This window comes from Chlamydotis macqueenii, chromosome Z (genome assembly GCF_036417535.1).
Source record: "Chlamydotis macqueenii isolate bChlMac1 chromosome Z, bChlMac1.mat, whole genome shotgun sequence".
NCBI lineage: Eukaryota > Metazoa > Chordata > Aves > Otidiformes > Otididae > Chlamydotis > Chlamydotis macqueenii.
This window is the reverse complement of record NC_141593.1, coordinates 66,343,510-66,369,275: the sequence shown is the minus strand read 5'-3', so window position 1 is coordinate 66,369,275 and position 25,766 is coordinate 66,343,510. Positions and strand designations below refer to the sequence as shown.

At 37.0% G+C, this 25,766-nt stretch overlaps 1 protein-coding gene across 2 annotated transcripts in view; it reads left to right on the top strand.

Annotated features, from left to right (window-relative positions):
* AP3S1 (adaptor related protein complex 3 subunit sigma 1) overlaps positions 1 to 25,160 on the top strand; it is a 38,670-nt gene extending 13,510 nt beyond the window's left edge. The window contains exons 4-7 of one of the 2 annotated variants that reach the window (XM_086770554.1): positions 1,902 to 1,973; positions 15,243 to 15,350; positions 18,347 to 18,388; positions 24,560 to 24,698. In XM_086770554.1, coding sequence (XP_086626680.1) covers positions 1,902 to 1,973; positions 15,243 to 15,350; positions 18,347 to 18,382 — 216 coding nt within the window. In that variant the 3' untranslated portion in view covers positions 18,383 to 18,388; positions 24,560 to 24,698. Of the gene's footprint in view, positions 1 to 1,901; positions 1,974 to 15,242; positions 15,351 to 18,346; positions 18,389 to 24,559 lie in introns of both variants that reach the window. The other variant, XM_086770552.1, reaches the window with a different exon arrangement.
* Positions 25,161 to 25,766: the final 606 nt, after the last annotated feature.

Sequence of the window (25,766 nt, the reverse complement as noted above, 5' to 3'; positions counted from 1 at the left end):
GTATTTAAATTCATGTGCAAACTTGGTGATGTAGGTGAGGGATGTTTTCTTTCAAAAATAGTGTAAAATTGTTAGCCCTTTCAAACAGTTAACTAAAACCTTTGGATAAAGGTTACATTTACACTTTATTTTCAATCTTCTTCCTGCAGCTAATATGAAACAGCAGTGTCCTTGTAACCACGTTCTCCTAAGGTACAAGGAAAGTAAGAGAGCATCTCTAGTAATTTGTCTTGCTGCATATAGTTGTGAACTGTGTAGTTTGTTCTGCTTAGCATATAAGTTTTTTTGTTTGCTCGCCTACCTTCTTTATAGAAGACTGTTAATATCACAACAAATTAACAACTACTTGAAGAAAAAAGAATCTGCTTCACTTAGCTTCAGTATAATTTAACAGAAGCATATTCATTTACTTGGCTAACTGTTGTCAGTGAACCTTACTGTCTTGAGTCTGCCTGTGAAAATGCTAGATGTTCCTAATTTAAGTTATTAATTGATATTTTGGTATTAAAGAATAATTATGGTTCGAAGTGTGTGGAACATCAGTTAGATCTAGTTTGACTTTAAAACAGAGATTGGTAATAGTAGTAATAGCAACTGCAGGGTGTGATCTTCTTCACTTTTATAGTGTTAGCAGGATCAGGGACCGAGGATTCAGATGTAAAAGTAATCCTACAGTATATACAGTGACAATTTAATAAATAATATTAAATGCATAATGTGACAAAATGGCCTTGAAACATATGAAAATGAGATTAAAATTTCCCAGAAGTTGCAGCTTATTTGCTAGTCATTAATAAATGATCTGTAAATTCTTACAGAAATTCTTATTAATGTTGAGGACCCTAAGCACTGAAACTCAAGCACGTATTTAACTTAGAGGTCTTCATACAGCTCATCTAAGTCAGTAGGAGTTAACCCTTGCAAAAAGGGAACTGTGCTTATACCTTTTTAAGACTGGAGTCAGCACTCACCGCAAGCACATGGTGATTGGCATTCGGGAGCTTTGGGAGTGCATGTACAGTCGTCTTTTCGTTATCTGGGCTAGGATGTTCTTAGTGTGCCAAAAACTGTCCAACCAATGTCCTTGGTTCCATGAGTACCAAGGAATCTATTACAGAGGTACGTAAACCAGAGTAATGTGCAGTCCATATCCAGCAGAGATCATCAGTGGCTGGGCTTCAGCAGCTGCTTGGATTTTTCTCTGCGCACTTATATTCTAGATTCTGGCAGGGATTGTTTGCTTGGGTGCAAACTGCTGGACTTTTCTAAGTTTATGTAGTGGTATGCCTGGCAGGATCAGTAGGTGTGACATTAAGACAGCTGCTTTGCTTCTTGGTCAATCCTGAATTCAGCAGCTCTAAACCAGGTGAAAACTGCTGTGCTGTTGCTGGAAGCTGTAACACTAACAAACTTATATGATGCTGACAGGTTGCATTGCACATGTGCATCTGTGTGGCAAAGCTAACAGTAGTCTGGTTAGCTGGGAGATGTTTGTAACGTAGTAATTGTTAATAGTAAGAATGAGAAAAACTAGCTGATTTTTGCTTCATAATTGGGTTCTAATGAAATGGGAAGGAAACTTAGAATCACAGCTGAGAAAATTGTAGCATGGATAATGTTACTGTTTTTTTTTCCAAGATGCAACTGTTGTTTAAAACTGTGTGACTTTTAGTAGAGTTATAACATAAACTGACTTGTGCATACAGGTTTGCCCTCTACAGGTTAACATACTGTTAACATAATAATGTCAACTACATAATTTCCATAGATGCTTTTAATGCCTTAAAATCTGCCTACTGTTTATTTTCTGTATTTGCTTTTGTTAAACCTCACACCTAATGAAACTATTGAGTTTCTGTTGAAGCTTGACCTCTGATTTTTTTTTTTTTTTCTCTTTGCAGGTATTTGTGGAAACACTAGACAAATGTTTTGAAAATGTCTGTGAACTGGATTTAATTTTCCATGTAGACAAGGTACTGTGATGAGCTCCTGTGATATTTCCTGTCAAGAAAAATGTGTTTCATTCAACTCATACTTGGTATTAAACTCTGCAGTGATTCTACTTTTATTATCAGTGAAATCTAGACAGCTTCTATCAACATATTATTTTTAAGACTTGAAAGCTATGGTGGAACATGTTCTGAGGAAAAATAAAATAACATGGGAGATTTGCACAGTGCTATTGCACATGTTATTGTCAAATTGGAGACATCTGAATATTCTCAGAGTAGGACTTTGTGTCAAGAAATAATTTGTTCTGTTTATGGTTAGGTGTTTTATTACTTAGAACTGAAATTGTTATGGAATTTTCCAGTTAAGGGGCTGACACTTGTCTTTAAGATACTATGATTACGTAATTTAAATGCTGTGTGGTTCTTTCTCTTCTAAATCTCAAACAGACATTATGTCTTTTTTTTTTTTTTTTTCCCAAACATTTAGAAACAATCTTGTTTGACTGTTCCTAGCTATGGGGAACAAGTGTTTTGTTTATTAATCTAGTTTTTAGAAATGCTGTTACTATAGTAATCTTTCGTTTAAAAGGACATTGGAACCTCTTGGTACCTAAAATGCTGAGAATTGAATATACGTAATCCTTCAGTGGCATTTTGTTTCTACTGTAGCTTTCTGTGCAGTCACCTTTCCCCATCTGTCAATGTCTTTTTGCATCAACAGCAAAAGACATGAAAGGAAAATAAGACAAAAGTCATGAAAGTGGACTAAAAATATTAACAAATTAAGTATCTGAAATAACCATTTGGAATTAACTTCATTTATTTCAAAATCAGGATTTTATTTTGGAAGAAATGCTTGTACCTTGAGCAGACAGTGAGATGCAAATGACTTGAGTACGTGTTTGAACAGGTACTGTGCTCGTGAGAAGTCATTAGGATTTCTAGCCTAGCTGGAACACATTGGCTATTTCCAAAATGGCAAAGTACAAAAGAATTTATGAGTGGATTGTATATTGGCTTCTGAACTTAAAGAACCCAAACACTACAATCATTTTGTGGCAAGAAGTTTGATCTTTGTCTTTAGCTGCAGAAAACTCTGCCTGCTATGCAGTCTAAGCTGTTGCTCTGTAGCATGTTTCATTCGGTAGCATTCCTCAACATAAGTAGTCTTCTACGCTTTATAGGAGAAACATCTTTCTAATAAAGTGTGGAGAACTTAGGTGCTCAAAATGTTAAATTTCATGAAGAATATTTTACTTTTTATCAGATGTGAGATGATACTTTCTTCTTGAAAACTATTTGTCAAACAGAAGCTAAAATTTAAGTGTTTCATTTGATATACTAGAAAACTAGATGAAAATCTGATCAAATGTTTAGGCTAGAATTTTCAAACTCTGAAGAAAATGTGAACTGTAAATACTAATTAGATATTTTAGCAAAAACAACTAATAAAAGATCAGTGAAACCTTGAGTTAAAAAATTTTTGAACATGGCATAAACCAGTGCAGTGATTTTTAGCTTGAGCATAAGTCAACAAAAGAATACAATAGAGAAAGCTGAACTTCTGCAGTAATGCAAGGCTACTACCAGCATTACAATAGCATTAATTGTGCAGTTGTGACTAATCTGATGTCATCTCCATTTTTTTTTTTTTTACCCCCCCCACCCCCTTCAGTACTATTGGTTTGTAAGACTTACTTTATACCATAACATAGGATCAAAACATTTGGTTTGGTACAGTTTGCAATCATTAGTATTCTTGTAGATCTGTAAGAAAAGAACAGGAATATGTATCTGTGACAATGAAATTACAGCATTAAATTCTCTTTGAACTACAGATAATGTGACCTTGTCAGGAAGAAAAATGCAATGAGTTTTCTGAGTTACAACACGTTAACTTTTGCTTGTCAGATATTTGTGGCCTGGCTCGTTAATAGAATGCTGCTGGATGTTTGTTACAGACAGTCTTCGTTATAGCGGCCGCTTACATGTGGGAGCTGATTGAGGTGAAACATTTCCAATATTTGTACTCTGGTCTGGTGTTGAGAGTTGACTAATTGATTTGGATGAGAGATGATCTGTGTATTCAGTTCTTGATGGAGTTTTGTAAAGTCACTTTCTTCCAATCCTCCTCCTAGAACTGCTTAAAAACCAATAAATACCTTTCTTATAAAAAAATAATGTAGCATGTAAAGAGTTGAACTATGTAATGTCAACTGCTGTTGCCTCTTTAGTAGCATTTTATTTGACATTAGGACTAGATGATCTTTGGTCCCTTCCAACCCAAACTATTCTATAATGTTGCGATGGTCATTGGTGACAAGTGGTGTCCCTCAAGGGTCCGTACTGGGACCGGTACTGTTTAACATCATCAGTGACGTAGACAGTGGGATCAAGTGCACACTCAGCAAGTTTGCAGATGGCACCAAGCTGAGTGGTGCATTCAGCACGCCAGAGGGATGGGATGCCATTCAGAGAGACCTGGACAAGCTTGAGAAGGGGGCCCATGCGAACCTCAGAGGTTCAGCAAGACCAAGTGCAAGGTCCTGCACCTGGGTTGGGACAGCCTGTGGTATCAATACAGGATGGGGGATGAAGGAATTGAGTGTAGCCCTGCTGAGAGAGACTTTGGGGTACTGGTGGATGAAAAGCTGGACATGAGCCATCAATGTGCACTCACAGACCAGAAGGCCAACCATGTCCTGGGCTGCATCAAAAGGAGTGTGGCCAGCTGGTTGAGGGAGGTGATTCTGCCCCTCTACTCCACTCCGGTGATACTCTGCCTGGAGTGCTGCATCCAACTCTGGAGCCCTCAGCACAGGAAAGACATGGACCAGTTGGAGCGGGTCCAGAGAAGGGCTGCAAAGATAAGAGGGCTGGAGAACTTCTAGGAGGACAGGCTGTCAGAGCTGGCATTGTTCAGCCTGGAGAAGAAAGGTCTCCAGGGAGACCTTATTGTGGCCTTTCAGTACTGAATGGGGGCCTATAAGAAAGATGGGGAGAAATCTTTTAGCAGGGCCTGTAGCAATAGGAAAAGGGGTAATAGTTTTAAAATAAAAAGAGGTAGATTTAGGTTAGGTATAAGGAAGAAATTTTTTACGGTGGGAGAGGTGAAGCAGTGGAACAGGTTGCCCAGAGAGATGGTAAATGCCTCATCCCTGGAGACGTTCAAGGTCAGGTGGGATGAGGCTCTGAGCAACCTGATCTGGTTGGAGATGTCCCTGCTCCTTGCAGGAGGATTGAACTAGATGGCCTTTAAAGGTCCCTTCCAACCCAAACCATTCTATGATTCAGTTTCTATAAGGAAACGTTTACCTTCATCAGGCAGCCATCATTGTACAGGACCCTGTGATGGCTTGGAGCCAAGAGAGATGCATATTCAACAAGAATATTGGTATAGTACTGGAAATTCATTTGGAGAATGGAATGTAGGTGGGAATGAGATAGTGTTTTTTATGTGCTGTAGGAGGATTTGGAGTGTCGAGAACTGTAGTTTCTACAGGAGAGAATTGGGTTTCTCTTTTACAGATCAGCTGTATTAAAACCAAACAAACTTGCTGTAGCTGGAACAAAACATTTTCCAGAGGAGGAGGTTTATTTCAGTCCTGCACTGATTCTACATTGAATCTAGGAGTGTAACGCTTTCTGATGGAAAAGACGTCACAGAAGGCTATCATAAGAATATTTTACAACTGAAATACTAGAATACATTGTTAGGGATGTAAGGAAATACTTTTATTTTTCCACAAGTTTTTGGCACCTGTTGAAATATCCCTGGGAGTATAATGATCTCTTCCAAGAGTTTATTATCTGACCAGAACAGCGAACCCTCTGGAGTCAGATTGCAGCTTGAAGACAAGAAAATGTTTGCCAGATTTTTCTGGGAGAGTTTTTCCTTGATGCATTTGCTCTCCACATTTGTTAAAGCACACGTTCATGCTTTTATACAGCACATGGAACAGAAGTAGGAAGCACTCTTGATTTTTGTAAAACCATCTCAAATTTATTGTTACAAAATGGCAATTTCAGATTTTGAAAATCTGATATTCTCAACAATCTGATCTCTTTTACAATATAAATGTAAGAGCTGTATTCCATGTGCCTTCAGTCTTTCACTTGAACACTATTTTGAATACACTGTTGAAGTATGTTTTGCACTTCATTGCCACTTAATGCTTTTTTAATTCAGAAAATCTTTTTTGCCGTGAAAATAATTTGTGAAGTTTTTAATTAGAAAAAGTAGAGAAAATAGTGTGTATTTGTTAATTTGATATGTATTGGCAATGAAAAAGAAAGAAAAAATAGTTAATATTAAAAATTTATGTCTTGCTACTGCTCAGATCTGGGCAGACTTTTACTGTTTTATTCTTACAGTGTATTTAAGACATGAGAGTAAATGGATTACAATGTTTACATAATATTATTGGTGATAGTCATTATTTCCTTTCACTACAGATTAACAAGAAAAATTAATTGTATTCTGTTATTTAGAAAATGATCCCTTTAGAAGAAAAATGAGGCAAGACACAAAAAATGGTTAAGCCACTATGTCAATCTATGCTTTATAAACATTATAAAATACTGCTTGTTAGACTTGCATATGGTGTACTAAAAGTAGGAAAACAGAGAAAGGTAAGAAGCATGATTCAACGTATGGAAAAGCTTGCATGGAAGAAGTTGTTAAATACTCAAGATACTGAAGGCTGACAAGTAAGAAGCATTTTTAAAAAGGTGTGAAGGGCCTGAAGAAAATTAACAACTGTGTTTCTCAGAAATTAAGAACAGTGATGTCATAGTTCAGCCCCACTCGGGACCAGATTACACAGTCTCTCTCTCATTCCCCCTCACCCTCTGAGGGAATGGGATGAGATAACATAAGGAAAAAGGCTCGAGGTTTGAGATAAGGACAGGAAGAGATCCTTAAAATTGCCATTACGGACAAAACAGACTTGATTTGGGGAAAACTATTTCAATGTATTAGTAATAAAATTAAAGCAGGATAATGAGAAAGAGAACAAAGTAACTTCCCCCCACCCCTCCCTTTTCCCAGCCTTAACATTACCTCCTTCCCCTCCCTGAGTGGCACAGGGCGGAAGAGGGAATGGGGGTTATGGTCAGGTCATCACACATCGCTTTATGCTGATCCTTCCTCCTCGGGGCAAGAACTCCTCACATTCCTCCCCTGCTCCAGCCTGGGGTCCCTCCCATGGGCTACAGTCCTTGAGCTGCTCCAGCACGGGTCATTTTTCCACAGGGTGCAGTCCCTCAGGAACGGCCCCCCACGGGCCACAGCCTCCTTCAGGTGTCCGCCTGCCCCGGAGTGGGGTCCTCCCCGGGCTGCAGGTGGATCTCTGCCCCTCCGTGGGCCTCCATGGGCTGCAGGGGCACAGCCGGCCTCACCATGGGCTGCACCACGGGCTGCAGGGGAATCTCTGCCGGGAGCAGCATCACTGCTCCCCTCCTTCTTCACTGCCCTTGGTGTCTGCAGCCGTTCCTCTCACAAGAAATTTTTCACAATCAGTTCAGGCAGACGCCTCTCAGGATCTCTTCACATCTCCTCTCCTCTCCGCTTCCTGCAGCTGGGCTTGGCCGAGTTGGGCCCAGTTGGCTGCCCGGTGGGAGGCCAGAGGGTGAGGCCTGCAAGGCCCACAAGGCTCGCACCTCCCCCTCTCTGCCCCTGCTTCTGCTTCTTCACATCTTCTTCTCTCCCCCCCCCCTCCCCTCCCCTTCTTAAATACGTTATCGCAGAGGCGTTATCACGGGACATTCTGCTACCAATTGGCTCGGCCTTGGCCAGCAGCAGGTCCGCCCTAGGCCCGGCCGAGTCCACTGAACAAAGGGGAGCGACTTCTAGCAGTTTCCTACAGAAGCTACCACCATACCGCCCCCCAGTAATACTAAAGTAAGTGAGATATCACATAAAATTTCAGGAATTAAGTTTGAAACAAAGAAAATATATTTTTTTTTGTGACTGATAATTAAATTATGGAATGCCATTTTCCCATTTTATCATAGATACAAATAATATAAGTAGGTTCAAAAGTGATTATACATATTAACCGAAGGAAAAGCTAACAGAGGCTATAAAATAGAATAATATAGCAAGAAACAGCAAACAGTATGTGTTTTGGGAATCCTTAACTTGGAGATACTTGAAAGCAAAGAATTTCTATCAGGATAAATAGTACTCTTAAGATTTCTTGCATAATTTTTTAAAGTGTCAACTGGTGAATTTTTGAAACCAGATAATGAGCTAGTTGGATTTTGCCTCTGATTTGATAAAGCTTTTTAAGCATGCTTGAGCACAAGTAGAGATTTCCGCTGTCATGTTTTTTAAAGCAACTTGCATGATTTTTATGTATATTTCTGTAACATGAAACACTGAACATGAAATACCGAAACCACTGCTCAGCAGTAATTCATGGTGCTTTAATTTGTACTGTATACTTACAAGAGGACTTTCTGAGAGTGAAATGATAATAAAGCAATCCTTTAAAACATCAACATCTAGAATAATTAAATAGTTTCTTTACGACTAAAAAGATTAAGGAAGCAATGTAGTCTAGTGAAAGATGTCTCTGCCCATGGCAGGGAGGTTAGAACTAACTGACCTTTAAGGTCCCTTCCAACCCAAACCATTTGTCGTGGTTTTGTTAGTGAGGGGGGCCTAAGGTGGTAGCTTCTGTAGGAAACTGCTAGAAGTTGCTCCCCTTTGTTCAGTGGACTCAGCCGGGCCTAGGGCGGACCTGCTGCTGGCCAAGGCCGAGCCGATTGGTAGCAGAATGTTCCGTGATAACGCCTCTGCGATAACCTATTTAGGAAGGGGAAAACAGAAAAAAAAAGAGAGAGAAGAGAAGATGTGAAGAAGCTGAGCAGGGGCAGAGGCGCAGAGGGGGAGGTGCAGGCCTCATGGGCCTTGCAGGCCTCACCCTCTGGCCTCTCGCCAGGCAGCCGACTGGGCCCAACTCGGTCCAGCCCGGCTGCAAGAAGTGGAGAGGAGATGAGTGAGAAGTGAATAAGATGTAAAAAAGATCCTGAGAGACATCTACCAGCCTGTTGTGAGGAATGGCTGCAGACGCCAAGGTCAGTGAAGAAGGAGGGGGAAGAGTAATGCGGCTCCTGGCCAAGATTCCCCTGCAGCCTGTGGTGACGACCATGGTGGAGCAGGTTGTCCCCCTGCAGCCCCTGGAGGTCCACAGAGGAGCAGAGATCCACTTGGAGCCCATGAAGGACCCCGTACCAGGGGAGGTGGATGCTTGAAGGCAGCTGTGGCCCGTGGAGGGCCCGCTGGGGCAGCCGTTCTAGAGAGACTGCACCCGTGGAAGAGACGACCCACGCCGGAGCAGTTCCACGAAGGACTGTGGCCCGTGGGAGGGACCCCACGATGGAGCAGGGGAGGAATGTGAGGAGTTCTTCCCCCCGACCATGAAAGCAGCGGCGTGAAACAACATGTGATGAACTGACTGCAACCCCCATTCCCTCTTCCCCCCCCATGCCACTCGTGGGGGGAAGGTAGTAGGGATTATGTTAAGCTTGGGAAGAGGGAGGGGTGGATGGAGGTTATCTTGTTCTCTGTCTCATTATCCTGCTATTTGTAGTAACAAATGAATAGTTTTCTCCAAGTCGAGTCTGTTTTGCCTGTGACGGTAACTTTAAGGATTTCTCCCTGTCCTTATCTCAAACCTCGAGCCGTTTTTCTTACATTTTCTCTCCCTGTTCTCTCGAAGGGTGGGGGGAGTGAGAGAGAGACTGCGTAGTCTGGTCCCAATCGGGGCTGAACTACGACACCATTCTATGATTCTATGAAGGTATTTTCTTAACATTTTGATGTAGAATATTAAGACTTCCTCTGTGGACTAGTGTGCTTTAGGGAAAAAACAAAAATCCCCACTATTGTTTCTATCTGTGAAGCTTATTGTAATATTTGTAAAAGTGCATATATAGCCTCAATTATGAGCAAATTTTTTTGTAAGAAGCAGTATTCAGAATTATATTCATTCTTCTTCACTGCATCCATCATAATAAGGATAATGACAACAACTACCAAAGGCTGGATGTTAATGCCAGTCATACAGTTATCCTGCTGTTCTGTACAGCTCTGTCATCGGTGGTACAGCTGGCCAGAAACCTGAAGTTTGCCTTGTGCCCTTTTTTATCTGCGGACAGTGCTCCCTTGTCAATTACTTCCTCATCTGTAGCTTGCTGGCCTGTAGCAGACTTCTTTCAGAACTTACACCGAGGGGAATTGATGCCTTTGTGAGGAGCATTCTTTCAACTTTAAATCAACTTCTTTCTCTTGGTATCATGCAGTGATTGCCTTGTTTCATTGTTGCCGTTGAGCTACAATCTTGGTTTTATAATCAGTGATCTGTGTGCTCAACAAGCCTTTTTTCTTTTTCCTTTTTAACTTATGAAGTAGTAAAACAGTTCAGCTTCATTGTTCTTAAACTGAAAGAATAATTTATACTGGAAGGGGCTTCTGGAGGCCATGCGACTAGTTCCTCTGCTCAGGCTTCGGCACTTCTTGAATTTATGCCTATCCTCATGTTATACAAAATGCATCTGATAGGTCCTATCCTAGAGTTGTTCCCTGAAGTGTCATATATAATGTGCACTTACTGTAGAGACCTTGCACCGGTGCTATTCTAAGGTGATGTTACTGTCTGGGCCTCTTACTGCTGTCTATTAAGCATTATCTCTGCAACTTCTACCAGGCTGGAAAAAAAAAACAAACAAACCAAAACCAAACAGGCAGACCAAACCTCCACAAAACAAATGCAGTCTACAAGCTTTTGTTCATGCTTTCAGTGCTTTAAAGCCGTATGCAAAGATGCCACTGCGTGCGCTGTGAATTCATAGTTGAAGGCATGTGTCATTGACTAATGTCTAGTATCTTTTTCAATCTAAGTCATGATAGAGAACATTAATTGTACTGTTTTCTAAAACTTTTGGAGATTTGTTTGGACGCCTGTGTAACTGCCTGTCATCCTTCGACACTTATTATTTAAAGCATTAGCTACACTTAAGAAGTAGTAAGTATGTTCCTGAGCAATTTCATAATCTGACTTTTATGAGGTTGGCTTATGCAAAACCATTGTATTTTGAAATGCAATGAATTAGTCTTTCCTAATTTCATGTATATGTATACATTTTTTTCCTTCCTATCCATATATATATATATGTGTATATATACAGACACTTTTGGTACAATTAATACTGCTAACATATGCCTTACCCTTAAATTGTCCCCAGTTGTTTGCATCTAGTTTTTTCCAGAAATTAGGATTTCCTGTCTATAATGAATAGAACAAGTTTCTGGCTCTGAAGCATTTGTTTTTAACCAGTGAAACACTCTTCAAGTCATGAAGTACCATGTTTTTACCATCAAATCATAAGATAATTAAATTATAGACTTTTGGAGGTGCCAGGTGCAAGGCGCTCCTCCGAGCCAGGATCAGCTATGGGGTCAGACCGGGCTGTTCAGGGAGAGAGGGAGCCTGCACAGCCCCTGGGCAGCCCCTGCCACTGCTCATCTGTCCTCCGGGGCGGGGGAAGGTTTCCTTAGAGCCAGTTTCAGCCTCTCCTGTCACTTGCCCTCTCACCATACCCTGCTGAGAAGAGCCCGGCTCCCGACAGCCCCTTGTAGGCACTGTAGCTGCTTTTGGGTGCCACCAAGCCCCGCCTTGTCCAAGCTGAACCTGCCCGGGTGGTCCAGCCTCTCTGCCCAGGATGAATGCGCTAGCCCTAACCATTTTGGTGGCCCTCTGCTGAACTCATTCCAATTTATTACTGTCTTCCTTGCACTTGTCAGCCTCCAACTGGACACAGCGTTTTAGATCTAGTCTAATGCATTATATATTTACCATGTTAGTAGCACTCTAGAGAAAAAATTGTCTCTGGTATGAGTGGTGTTGACAGGACTGTAATTGCTTACCTTTACCTATTAGGGAAGGAAAAATAGCTACCAAAACTGTTATAATTTAACTACATTTCTTTTTAAATGCAACTTGCAGTCTTTTTCAGGGAAACCAGAACACTTGTGAAAACATAATCAAATGCTCAATCTCTTCAGACATTTTGGTGTAGGTTTCATTTGGAGTTCAGCCTGTTACCTTAGAGCTTTAGTGGCTCAGTATTGCATATCAGTTAGCTGTTAGAAACAAATTACCTGAGAAAATAGGGGTGTTTGGTTTTGGTTTTTTTTTTTTTTTTTGGAAAAACATCACTCATTATTTTTTGTTTTATTTTAAAACATAAGTGAGTAATCTGTAAAGATCAAGGCCTGCTCTTTTACGTTCTTTTGTTCTGTCCTATTAGGCTTCTATGGCTTATTCTGTGAAATCCTCTGCTGAATAAGAACAAAGTAAGCAGGAATTTTCTAAGATGTTATTTCTTGCCTCTTCAGTGACAAATATATTTGAATTATTCCTGTGTTTTTAAAGAAAGGCCAGGTTCTAGAACTTAGCAAAGCTTTCAAGAATGTTGAGAGGAAATTGAATTAAATTCCTTTTCTTCTCCAGGATGTAGACTGGAATTTAGTCTCTCATGTACTTATCAGTGCAGTGTCAAATATCCTCCACAAATTAAAATGTATTCTTCAAGAATGGAAATACTGTTTGGACTTTAAAGTGAGTAGTTTCTGAATTTTGAGGCTATTAGTTGGTAAAGTTAGAACTGGAGTTTCTTCCTTGACATCTCTACCTTTGCCAAAAAGAGCAAAATGAAAAGTACTCCCCTGAAATCTGGAAGTGATGACTGTGGTTGCTATTCTGGAGCCAGGTGCATTTTATAAAAAAAAAAAAAGAAAATCTAAATCTATAATCTGCAGCAGAAAGTGGTGATATTTGCACTGCTATGCTGTATTTTTATTGAGAAATGGAAAAGAACCACTTCATAGTAAATACTTAGATGAAATAAGACTAGCCAGAAACTTTTGCACTTGTGCAGGGAGACATGAATTATTTATTACTCACTCTGTAAGTCTCTATAATGGCCCATTCAGAGACTAGAAAAGAAAAAAAAAACCCTAAATTTCATAGCATGTGAAAAATACTTGCTTAGTAAAATTTTGATACAATAAATACAACCAGATAAATACTATATTATGAAGACTTTTGTACGTTTTATGTTTTGCTTTTGGTGGCTGTGCATATTGTAATAGCTAGTCTTTCTGTATTCTGAGGAGGATCTCAGATGGTTTAAAAGTTGAGAAGTAATAAAGATTGCTGGATAAACCTGTGTAGAAGCTTAAAATCTTGGAATGGAATGGAGTGGAATGGAATGTGATCAAAGCTGCAAATCTGTCTACTTATAAAACACATTTCTTGTACCATGTCCTCCTTAAGGAATTATCAAACCTAATATTGTGTTGATTGTTGACTAGCTTAAACTCTGATTCTAGAACATCTTTAGGCCAGCCTCTTTAAAATGGTGATCTTTATGACCATCACCAGTGGTAGAGTTGTGTTGTCTTCTAAATGCTGTTAGTGGTTCTTGTTAACTTTTTGGTTAAGGAAAAAAAATGCCATTTTGTGTTATCTTAATATTCTTTTTTAATAATTGTTTCCATATTAATATCTTTGATACTTTCTTTTTGATACTAACAAGACTTCAGTCGGCTTTTTGCATCATCAACTTATATTATCAAGCCTTCCATGAGAGTAAAATTGGGAATTGCCTCAAAAAACCAGCATTTTTTTTAGTTGATTCAGTTGAATACATTGTATCTTTCATCAGGTGTCTGTGAAATAATTGTTGCAAATTTGTAATCAAAACAAATTATGTAAATTTTTTTTTGTTTTAGTGTTTTGGGCAGCCCATACAATGTATTTACTCTCTCCTATCTGTGTACAGCTATAAATTGTTTCCTTGTGCTATGAGTAAAAATAAGTTTTTAGTAAAAGTTTTAGTAAATATTGGTGATGTCTTTCAGTGCATTTGGATTCTCAATGTAGGGTAAATCAGTGTTAGATTACACTATTTTTATCTTTTTTCTGATTGTGATGCTAAAAAGCTTTTAAATCAAGCTAACAAGAAGCCAGGAATATTAATTCTTTGGTACTGCTTTTCTATTATGCTTTTTAACTTAGTATGTTACGAGGGATATGTATATGCCAGAAGTAAGAGAGTGGCTGAGTAAGGATTGTTAATCTTTCTCATAAGTATTTGATTCTTAAAGCTCTACTCAGCAGCAGCAGGCAGAGAGGAAGAGCCATTTCCAGCCTCTCTAAACACATTCATCATAAGTTTCTACTGAAATATATTAATGATTTATCAGGGAAACAACTCTTCAATGTTGTTTTTGAAGTACGGCACAAAAATGGGAAGTGTGGTGATTTTCGATATACTACTTGCAACTTATCTTTAAAGTTGTTTGGTTTAGAGATTTACTTCTATTCTTGATAGAAAGGAAATTGCAAGAATATCCAAAATAATACCAGAGTTATGCTTTGAAGTATCTGATTGTACAATGTGTTTATTTGAGAAAAGTAATAAAATGTTCCTTGTCTTCAGAATTATAATAGGATTAAAATTTTATATGTTACGTATTAACTCTGGATTTTTACTAGGAAGTGTGGAAGCTTGCCTTTTTAAAAAAAATTAGTCTTTAGATAAAGTGCAGATACAGACACTGAAGCAGAGATTTGTGAACCAGGGCTCACGTCCCTAGATCAGGGTTGCAGGGAAGAGGGATATTTAGGCATACACATTTCATTAATATCCCCAGCTGGCTTATGTAGTCCTTCTTCAGCTTGAATCCTAGCTGTCAATCTTAGTCCTAGATGCTGAAGATTCCCTGTTTGTTGTGTAGCTCAGGTATGGGTCAGCTCAGGTATGTTAATTCTACTTCTAAGCCTAGTCTTAGTGCTTATGGTGGGCAAGCATCACTGTGTCTCTCTTCCTTCATAGATGTAGCCCAAAGTTGTTTTTACAGATTTATTTATGAGAAATTTGTTTAATCTTGTAGAAACTGCTCCTTAGAACTCCTGTCCATAGTACTTGGATAGAAAACATGTACTAAAAGAATGATCAATGTGGAAGTTTCTTCTAGCATTGATAAGCAAATTAGTATAACTGATTAATTTGTAACAGAACTGTGCGCAAACAAGATACTGGAGAAACAAATGTGAAGTTATGAGCTTTGTTCCCAAATGGTTTTAAATAAATTGCTAACATGGATTAAGTGACTTACAGAATATATGTGTCCTTGTATTGAGGGATCTAGATATCATCTATCCAGATGTATATAGGACATTTTGCATTTTAAAATTTTCTTTTGGTCTTTTTTAGGTCCATAATATATTGGCTGAAATGGTCATGGGTGGAATGGTTTTGGAGACCAACATGAATGAAATTGTCACTCAGATTGATGCTCAAAATAAACTGGAGAAATCTGAGGTAAGAGTGACACACTGTAATTTCTAAGCTAAAAACATGGTTGTAGTAAATGCATCCTATGTAATGCTGTTTGTCCTTCAGTAGCAAACTATGTACAGCTGCTTGCTTATAATGCTAAAAATTGATAATGTACCATTAGGTTAGGATGTCGTAACTTTGATAAGTAATAATTGCTTAGAGTCGCTGCTGATTAGTTTTTGCTGTTTGTATCTAGTAGCATTGTGTGCCATTGCTGTTGAGATACTTCTGTGGTTCTCTAAGTTTCTCTTGCAGAAAGCATTTTATTTCCAGTGGATTTATTATACTGGATTAGTGACTATTAACACTTAAATGGAATTAGGTAAAGAACCAAAATGTGTATACACAGACTGCATATTCCTGTCTGCTAGTAAGTCTAGCGCCTGAAATAAATGGCAGGATATTTAGTGTCATAATAATACTGCAAGACAAAATAATAAATTGGACTGAAATGGACAAGATAGAATTTAAAGCTCAGTTTTAGACCCTTTGAAGTAAATATGGATTCTGTCCTTTCTGTAATCTGAACATTTGGTCTTCAGTTGAATAGATTCAAGTGAGAAGATTGTTTTCTGTGTATGCCCGTAACAGTCTGAGTGAGGGATATTCACGTAAGTTGTGGGAATCACTTTTCAATTCAACAGTTGTTGAGTTTGTGTTTAGGAAAGAAACTTAGACTAAGAAAGGATTTTAGAATTACTTTAGCTATGACACAGAATATTACTGTTCCTTTAACATCACCAGACCTGCCTTGTAAACCAAAATAATACTAGTACATCTTGGCTAAGTCTGTGATTGATTCTTATTGATGAGAGTTATTCCACAGAAGAACCCATTATCTGATTTTCAAAGCGTAATATTCAAATTTCTAAACAAACTTTTTGCTTGAATTGGAGACTATTTCTAATGTTGAAGTCAGCTGAGTAGATTGAAATATTACAGGTGGCATAAATATGAACTAAATGACATTTTAAGAGAAGTCCTAGAGAACTTCCTAGTTTTAACTTAAGTGCAACGAAGAGAGAAATGCCTTCTTCAGCTTTTTTGTGGAACAATGTATGCTGTTTTTCTAGTTCTGAAATCTGACACTGTACCACCTCAAGTCTTAATACATTTAATTGTGTGTTTTTGCACAACTTTCAAACTGTATCCAAGAACAAGACAACACTGTATGAAAAACAGGAAGAAGCTAGGTATGGTAGGATACAGTGCATAGCAATATACATCCAGAACAATTGTATTGTAGATTATGAAGATGTCCAAAACGTTAATTTTAACATTTTTCTCAAACTCAGTGAGCCATTGATCACAGAGATTAATATTTGGAATTATTCTTGTAAATTTTTACTATATTGGAATAACTTCTGCATACATATATTTTTCTTTATTTGATGGAAAAGTAACATAGTGTCCCAAAAGCTGAACTTACTGAGCAGCTATGTCCTACCGTGTATTATGTGCATATCAGTTTTACCTAAAAACATTTAATTAAGGTATTTATTGTTAATTATGTGAATTCTGTTACTAAATCAACTGTAGACTAGTATCTGACTAGCCATCTAAAGCACATCAATTCAGTGCAGCCAGCTGCAATACTTGGTGTTTTCCATTTTTCATCAGTAAGTCATTCTTTCATTAAAGATGCTTTCAGTATAAAAATATGTGGTAGAAGATATAAAAAAACATGTAGAGCTTAGAGCATATGCAAGGCAAATAGCAACTTGTTACTTTGCATTCAGCAATGAATTATAGAAGGTAAAGAAGTAGCAGTGATAAATTAAAACACTTGGTGACTGGGATGGAGTAGAACATTTCACGGTCTGCTCACCACAAATGCTTTTTTTTTGTTGTTGTTAGTTCAGTGACTGTTTCTTTTCAAATTTAACAGTTACTGTAAAGCTGAGATACTTCACAATACCTGGTAACTATTTCCTCACATCATTAATCATTCGTTTCATGTATATCCACAGAAATATCCTGATTGCTATTTCTTTTCCTTTTGTCTTCTTGATCAGGATTGTAAATCTTTCAACATGTCTTTCCTGAACATGTATTTTCAAGATACAAGTGAATCCAGTTCATGTATATCAAAATCAGTAATAAATTAATAATATTTTTGAATGCTGGTCACTAAGAAATCAAAACTAGTGGATCTCCTTAGTTTTCTTTAAAAAAAAAAAATATATTTTTTTAAATTTATTGACACAGTCTGTAGTTCATAGGACTGCCACCTATGCCGCAGCACTCTTGCTTTAGTCTGTTCGGCTTGCTAGACCTCCGTCATAGTTCTTACATCCATAAAATAGCTGCTTTAAGTTTAAATTGCCTTTTATTTTATAGCTGAAATTATGAAGCTAATGAAGTTGTAACTGAGCTACATTTTCAGAAATATTTTATATTCTATATTGTGCCCACCTGGCTTCCCTTAATATACAAAATGTAGCCATTTGACATCAGGTATTTGTTTAGTTATGTTTCTAAACAGGATTTCAGTTAGAATTTAGAGTGAATGTGGGTAGTAAATTCACAAATATTTTAGCAAAGGTATCAACTCAAATAAGTTGTTAACGCTTTCAACAGAGGTTAATTACTTATGCCCTGTAATGGGAGTCCCTAGCTTTGATTTCTGATTCAGCTCTTACATTACTTGGATGGGCTACAAAGGAAATTCTATTTCTACCCTGTGAAATGTTGTCTTAAATGCATTTCCCTACCCTTCAGTTCAGTGTTTATCTGTGAATGGATTTCTGCTCAATCCTCCTAAAGCCAAAAGATCATTGTGATTAAGGGAGGGAATTTTTGGGAGAGGGGTCATTGGGATTTTATCCAGCGCTTCTGGAAGTATTGTAGGTAAACCTGGGCTACCTCTTCTCTATTTGGAGTGTTCAACTGCGTGTGATTTAAACTTTTAAGTTGGACCTCATTTTTTTCCGAACCTCCTGATCTTTTCTAGCTCTTTCCATTCTTCTCTCTTACAGACCTTTATCTTTCAGTCTCCCAGACAGGACAGGTAGACAAAGGTATTGCTGACTTTTAGAAAAAAATGTACTTTTAACAAAAAGGGAAAGCAAAATGATGTCAAAGGCAATAAATTATGTAGGCCAGACTCAAAAATTATGTGTAAAAATACCCATACTAGTCCTTGTAGCCTACTTTTTGTGCTAGTTTCTTCTTGTAGTTCCCTCATCTTTTTATTGGCTATAGTGTATTTTACTAGCTTTCCATTGACATCATATTTTTTATTTTATTTATCTTCCTGCATTTTAGAATTTAACTTTTCTTTGTATCATTGTTTCAGAAACAAAAGAATATGAACTTGTGTGAATATTAACAAAAAAAAACCCCTGCAAAACTAATCTGAATAAAAATTGAACACACAGATAATAAAATACGATTTGATGATGTAATAGAAAAAGCTTCCTTATTGGAAGAATTTTGTACCTGATAATCTAAACTAGGTGATATGAACTCTTTTACTTCACTATTTAGTATTTCCAAATGGAAACGAAGAACTTTCATATGCTTGCAAAGAGAAGTTTCAGAATAAGTTTCAGGTGAAGAAAACTTAAAAAAAAAAAAAAAAGCCACCAAAACCAATAAACCAACTCAAATAGTTTTATGTATACATAATACAATTATCAGTGCAATTTGTAAAGATGATGTAGAAATACAAAAGTTGATCTTTCAACCTTAAGTGTATAAAACATAAAATTAGAAGGGCTATCACATGTACTCAACTTCAGATGTACATTTGCTGCCGTTTCAATCTGAGTCACTGGATTTTGCTTAAAGATATCTTGGTAACTATGTTCACTGAATATGAATATTGACAAGGAACTGAAAAAGGAGGATGAAAATGTATGTTTGAAGTTCAGTTTATGGTCATTGTTCCCCATCATTTGCTGTTTGAAACATTTAGTTCCGCTCAAAAGTTTGAATGTCAGTCAGTGTTAATTGCAGTACTTCAAAATTCATTTCCACTCATTTAAAGTATCTGCAGGTATTTTAAATTAGCTGGAATCTTAAGTTGACGAAGTTTATCTCATTTGTTAACAGCTTTGTTCTTTACTTTTTACATGATCTTTCTAGGATAAAGTAATGTAATACCTTTAAGGTTTAACAAATGGAATTCTGTAATTGGATTTAGTAGCACTAAATTGTAAAGCATTAGCTAAAAATATTTTGGGGTAGTATGAAAGATTGTACCTAAATTTGAAGTATGCTATAGCACCTGAAGAAAATCAAGCAAATTACCTTCCTCTGCCTAATACAACAACACTTGTAACATATAATCTCCATTTCATTGTAGCAGTAGGGAGCTTGATTTCAGGTTGTTTTTTTAATTTATTTTATTTTATTTGTGCAAAGCTACTTTTCTTTTTCCCTGTTCTGCTCACACATGTTCTGTTTTCATTTTTGGGTCTGGCAATGAAAAACAAACAAACAAATAATTAATCATTCCCATCCATTACTCTCTTTGTGATTCAAGTGCTTAAAATTTCTAAGAGTATGTCTTAAGTCTTCTTATCTGTTTGGCCTCATTTTGGTATACTTGCAGACTTCATTTTGTTTTTTCTCTAATTATGTTCATTTATTTAACTTCATAAGCAGGGGACATGATCATTCCTTTATATTATGTATTGCATTCTTTCATGATTTCATAACCCTGCTGCTTTGAAGTCATACTTGTTCTGGAAAAAAGCATTGGTATGAAACACCAGCAGCAGAGAGGTGGTAATACCTGTGAAATATCTGGAAAAGGGTGGCTTATTTTGCAAAGCGTTAGCCTTCATTATTTTGTTTTCCAGTAGGCTGTATATTTTTATATGTTTATTTTAATGATAGCTAGCTCTATTTAGAGTTGTTTGGGGTAGCGATTTGAATGTGTTTCTTTTTTCTATTTGTATATGCAATTTAACTACATTCGTGATGTGCAATACTTTTTCCAAATGATCTGAATTTCTTTTAAAGAGTAAAACAATGTTTCTGGGATCACTTTCATATAAAGTTATCAGTGGGGCATTATGAGAAGGGGTGATGATAAGAATGAAGAAAATTGATTCCTGTAGTGATAAATAATTACCTAAGTAAACTAACAACAGCTCATATTTCTCACTTGATAGACTAGGACCAGTAGAATAAAAGTTTTATTATTAAATGTGTCTATTTCAGTCTTTAAAGTAGCATTATTATTTGCAAATGTGGCATTGCTCTTTCACTCTAAAAGTATACGAACATGAGTACAAGCATTTTTTTGCAGTAACTGAACCTAAAATTTTAATATAGAGATTCAACATTAAAGTACAGCCTTAAATAACAAATGAGAATACAAAGCAACTGTCGCAAAAAAAAAAAGCGCTGTATTGGCTTGTTGTAATACCGGCTATATGCAATTGGTACTGTATTTCTGAAATTTCATTAATATGCCTTAAGAAGTTTCATTTTCACTTGCTTATGTCATTCGCTCACTGTGACAGACAACCGATCATTCACTGCATGTTTAAAGCTTGCTACATGTTTTGGTTTTTTTCAAGTGAAACAGTTTTTTCTTTGCATCTCACCAACTTACCTGCTGAATTATTTGATAAAAAAGGCAGTTGAAACTTGTCCAGTTCAGTGTTACAGTGATGGCTGTTTTAATCAGGTACCTCTATAAAACTCCTTAAAAGCACACTGGGCTGCAAGTACTTCTTGTAGTACCTTTCTGTTTATAAATAAAGTTATGTTCTGTCAAGGAAATGATAAATAAATGGAAAGACTGCATACCAGTTCACTGTTTGACGTGCTAAAAAGGAATGCTAAGGCATTGGGATATAATAGCATTTGAAATAATGTGTTAGTTAATCTGGTTTGGAAGTTTAAGTACTTTTCAGTCATTTTATCCAACATTTTTTGTGAACTGTTTGCTCTCTCTTAGAAATACTGTATTGTGCTTGATAGAGTTTACATTAATTGTGATAAATAGCATTCTACTATGCATATTATATATAAGTTGAATTACAAACCCACTTAATAGAGAGAATTAGGGGAGAAGAGAATGTAATTGTTTGAAAGTCTCTACTCCAGCATATGATAGTGTAAGACAATCTCGCTGGCAAAAAAAAACCAGGTAATCTTAAATTTGCAGAACTTTTGTCAGGGATCTTCGCTGACCCTGATCCAGAATGGTCCTCATGAAATGTGACTGTTGGAAGTTGTGACTGTATAGGGGGGTGGAAGGGCAATGGTCATGTCAATTGTGGTATTTTAAATAATTCTCAATTGTGTCTCCATTGTATCCTATGCCATTGGGGCGGGAGGCAGGGACTGTAAGTCTGTGTAAAGAGGATAGCTGCAGGTAGGTAAAAATAATGACCAGTTATACTAAAACTTCTACTTGTCCATTAAGAGTAATTAACTTTCATTAAATTAGGGTAAGGAATCTCCATCCTAGTCACCTAGAAGGCATCTCTCTTTTGAATTGCCAGCCATGCCTGTTTGTGTGGACCATGTCCATCACTTACAATATTTTTCTGGTTTCCCATTGTTTCAGTTACAAATTGTATAATTCATTGCTTTTGTTACTACTTTATTAGTATTTTCATCTTCTCTATGGAAAACAGTTTACATTGCTCCACTTTTGGTTTTGCTTAAAGAATCTTTATCCAGTTACTGAATACAGAATTTAAAGGATAGAACCAAATGAAAGGAAATACATTTACTGTTTTGTCTATTAAAACTTCACTGGTAGTTACTTCTTTATTTCAAATTAGTATTTCCAAGTTCTCAACTATAAAAGGACAGTGTTGAGCAGCATCATATCTTCTGCGCTGTTTTTAAATAAATAACAAGACATTACAGTGTCTAATACTGCTCCTTTAAGATATTGCAGATTCAGGGATGCAGATTTGGGATACTTGCATCTGTTAGTACTGCTAGGGTTAGGTCCAGATTTTCCCCTTCATTAAGGTATTGCAAATGAAACAGTCTCTGAAGTAGACGACTTGATAGATTTGGTGATGTTAAGGGAAACCGAGGAAAAGCAGGCTTTGAAAATACTTTTTTGCACCTTTTTAGTTTTACTTAATCTATACTTCTGAGAACTGATGGTTTGGATTATGTAGGGCCCAAGTGAGAACAGATTATTTGGTTGCTTTAGAGAGTTAAGATTGCCTGAGCTTTCTCCCCTACCCCCACGTGCCTTTCCCAACCTTGGCATGTCTCCTATGTCAGTGTTTGGCAGGGGGGATTTTCTAATGGATGACTCATGGCTTTTTGGTCTCTGTTGCTGATACTGGCAATCCTCCTGTGACTAAAATCTAGGGATTTATGATGCTTTAGCCTTTCCACATGACATAAAAGGGTTAGTTCAAAATTGGAAACTTTAATCTCTTTTATTTTCATGATGGGTTATGTTTTTGAAGCGAGGAGGAGAACAGTAGGTATGATTTTAAGTGGAAATCTTATGTTAATTTGACCTTACGTTTATTTCTTGTAAGAGAATAGTAAAAGGGAAAAAAATTTTTTTTGGACAGCCTTCAAAAAGTAGAGTTGTTATCTAAGGAGTTGCAAGTGGACACCACAGAAGTCAGGTTTACTCCTCAGTAATTATACCTTGAAATTGCAATGAATGTCAGTCAAAATCAAGAATCTGAAAATGTTATACTTGGAGCAGCAGTCATCTACCAACCCTATTTAATAATCAAGTATGACAAAAACTTTTCCAGTTCTTGCTTTGTTTTGCTGTCTTTCTTGCAAAGAATTATTTTATTTGCAAATGCACTGGTTACTTCAGGACCTTCCATTTCTACAGGTTTAGTGGTTTTTTTAACCATATCTTAGCATGTTGCTTTGTTTCTTGTGCATTGCTCCTTTTTTTTTGCCTGCAAGATGCCTTACTCTAAAAGTGTAGTAGTGCTAAAAATAACTTTGTGGCTTTAATTCTTTTTTATTTTTAATCCTACTTTTAAAACATCAAAATAAAAAGTTAGATGTTTTACATACTCACAGAATTTTGAATATGGTGTCTTTTTCTCTAAATAAGAGCTCTGTTTTTAAAATCTTACAGGCCTTTTTTTTCTTTCCAGCAAGAACAAAAATGATTTTTCTACTTTCATGGCAAGCCTGAAGTAAAGCCACACAGCTAATTCTAAATACACATAGAGAATCTGAACTTTTAGGAGAAACATTCTAATACTTAAAATGAGTAATACATTTTATACACAGCATCAAATACAGCAAAAACTTAATTATTGGCCTTTTTTTATACTTCTTAAAATAACAAGGTGTTCTTCAGAAGTGACAGGAAAAGATCATGTTCTGTATGTATTCAGACCTCTGAGCTGTAAATCATCTTTGTTAGCTTTTCAGTAATATACCCTAGTGTATAACCTGGCAGTTATTTTATCTAAAAGGCAGAACTTCACTGAAGTCAGTATTGTAAAACTTCCATATTTATACAGAAAGGCTCTGGCTTTAAATGAAGAGGGACTATGCACAGTAGAGGACTTTAATACAAAATAGGTACTTAAATGTTTAATTTGACATAACCAGGTTATTCTGTAATGTTCCAGTGTGCCTGGGGGTTGCAGATATATTAGTGTATAATTAGATACTGTGGGACAACAGATTACTCCAGTTGGTCTACAGAAATGATCTCTCTGCATGCTCTTTATTACCTACAAATGCAAGGTGTTTATCCTTTTTGTTTTAGGCTAAGCCACCTCGAATTACCTTTTATATATATATTAATTTAGATAAGTAATATGGTTCAACTGACATTCAGTAGCTTGGTGCTTGGAGGATACGTATTCTGAGCCTATAACCAATGTTAGTCAACTGTGAACCATGTGAACGTTTAGAATAGATAAGAGACAAAGACAGCACATTGGACTTTAAATACCTCAAGACTGTCTGTTCTATAACCTACACATTATATACGCTTGGATAAGCCTCCTATTCCTCCCTGCATACTTTTCCATCAAGTTGACATTACATGTTTTACCATGTAAAAAAGGAATGTGTGAACTGTTTTCTCTTTCTGGTTTAATATTTCCAAATAACCCATTTCATTCCAAACACAATTACCATCTGGTCTTTCTAATTGTGTAACCATGGAAATACTTGAAAACTTACTTGTCTATGTATATTGCTGATGGATCTTCTTGTGATCAACTTTGCCTGACTTTCATTTTTCCTCACTTTATACACAGGCTGGTTTAGCAGGAGCTCCAGCCCGGGCTGTTTCAGCTGTAAAGAATATGAATCTGCCAGAGATCCCAAGAAATATTAATATTGGTGACATCAGTATAAAAGTGCCAAACCTGCCCTCTTTTAAATAACATGGCTACTCCAGGTAAAACCAAGGAAGAAATGTAATAGAGATTTACTGCATAACTGTTTACTAAATAAGCGACATGTCTAACTTTTACTATTTGGATAAAACTCAAGGTACTGTATAGACATAATTTGAAAAATCAATGTGTGGAGTTGAATGTTGCTTTTGTCTTGTTTGTGAAATTAAAGGAAATGGGTAGTTCCCGTGTGATTTCTAAATTACATTCCTATGCCCTTGTAAGGCATATCACTGTGTCTCGGCTGCTGCAGTATTTTGGGAAAGTAACTAAGATGTTCTTTACTTTGTATAACCTATAATGCTGAGTTTTTTGTATATTCACTAAGGTCAATAATTAGTGCATTCCTTAACTACTTCTGCTGTTTGTCATGATTATTTAAGACTTAAGTGCAAATGTGGCATGAAAACATTAAACTCTTGTTTGTTTAAATAAAATCATAACAAACTGGACTTCTAAATACCTGTTTGTCTGAAATCTACTCTTTGCAATAAATCATGTTATTTCCTATTCATGGAGCCAACTGACTATATATAAATACTGTTGTAGCAAGCATTAATGTTGTAGTTTAATCTCCGGAGGAGTTACATGGGGGTATTATGTTGAACTGTTGTACACTCCTCACAAAAGCTGTTCATTATTATTCTGAAGCAAAATCTGCCTTTACTGAAGATCTGATGACTTCTGTTTACATATAGATGTTGAGAAGATACTTACACAGTCTGATAGACTTTCCCTGACTTTGTTGTGGGGAAAAAGGGTTTCTGCAGTTGCTCTGTGTGTTGTGAGAAGTACAGAATGGGCTGAGGAGACTGGGCAGCTCAGAACTGTAAATGTGTGTGTACCAAGGGATATGATAAAGAAAGGCACTCTGGAAAGGTAAATGAGGATACTTTAATAGGACCTCTGTGCCTGGTGACATTTGTGATTCTCTACTTCGAGAATTAGATTTATGAGATATTTAGTATTGTCCAGACCTCAAAAAAAATCTAAGTGCTGTCACCTCTGTCTAAATTGCTCAGCTCTTAAACTCATTCTGTGAGTTAAAAAAATACAGAGTAGTAGT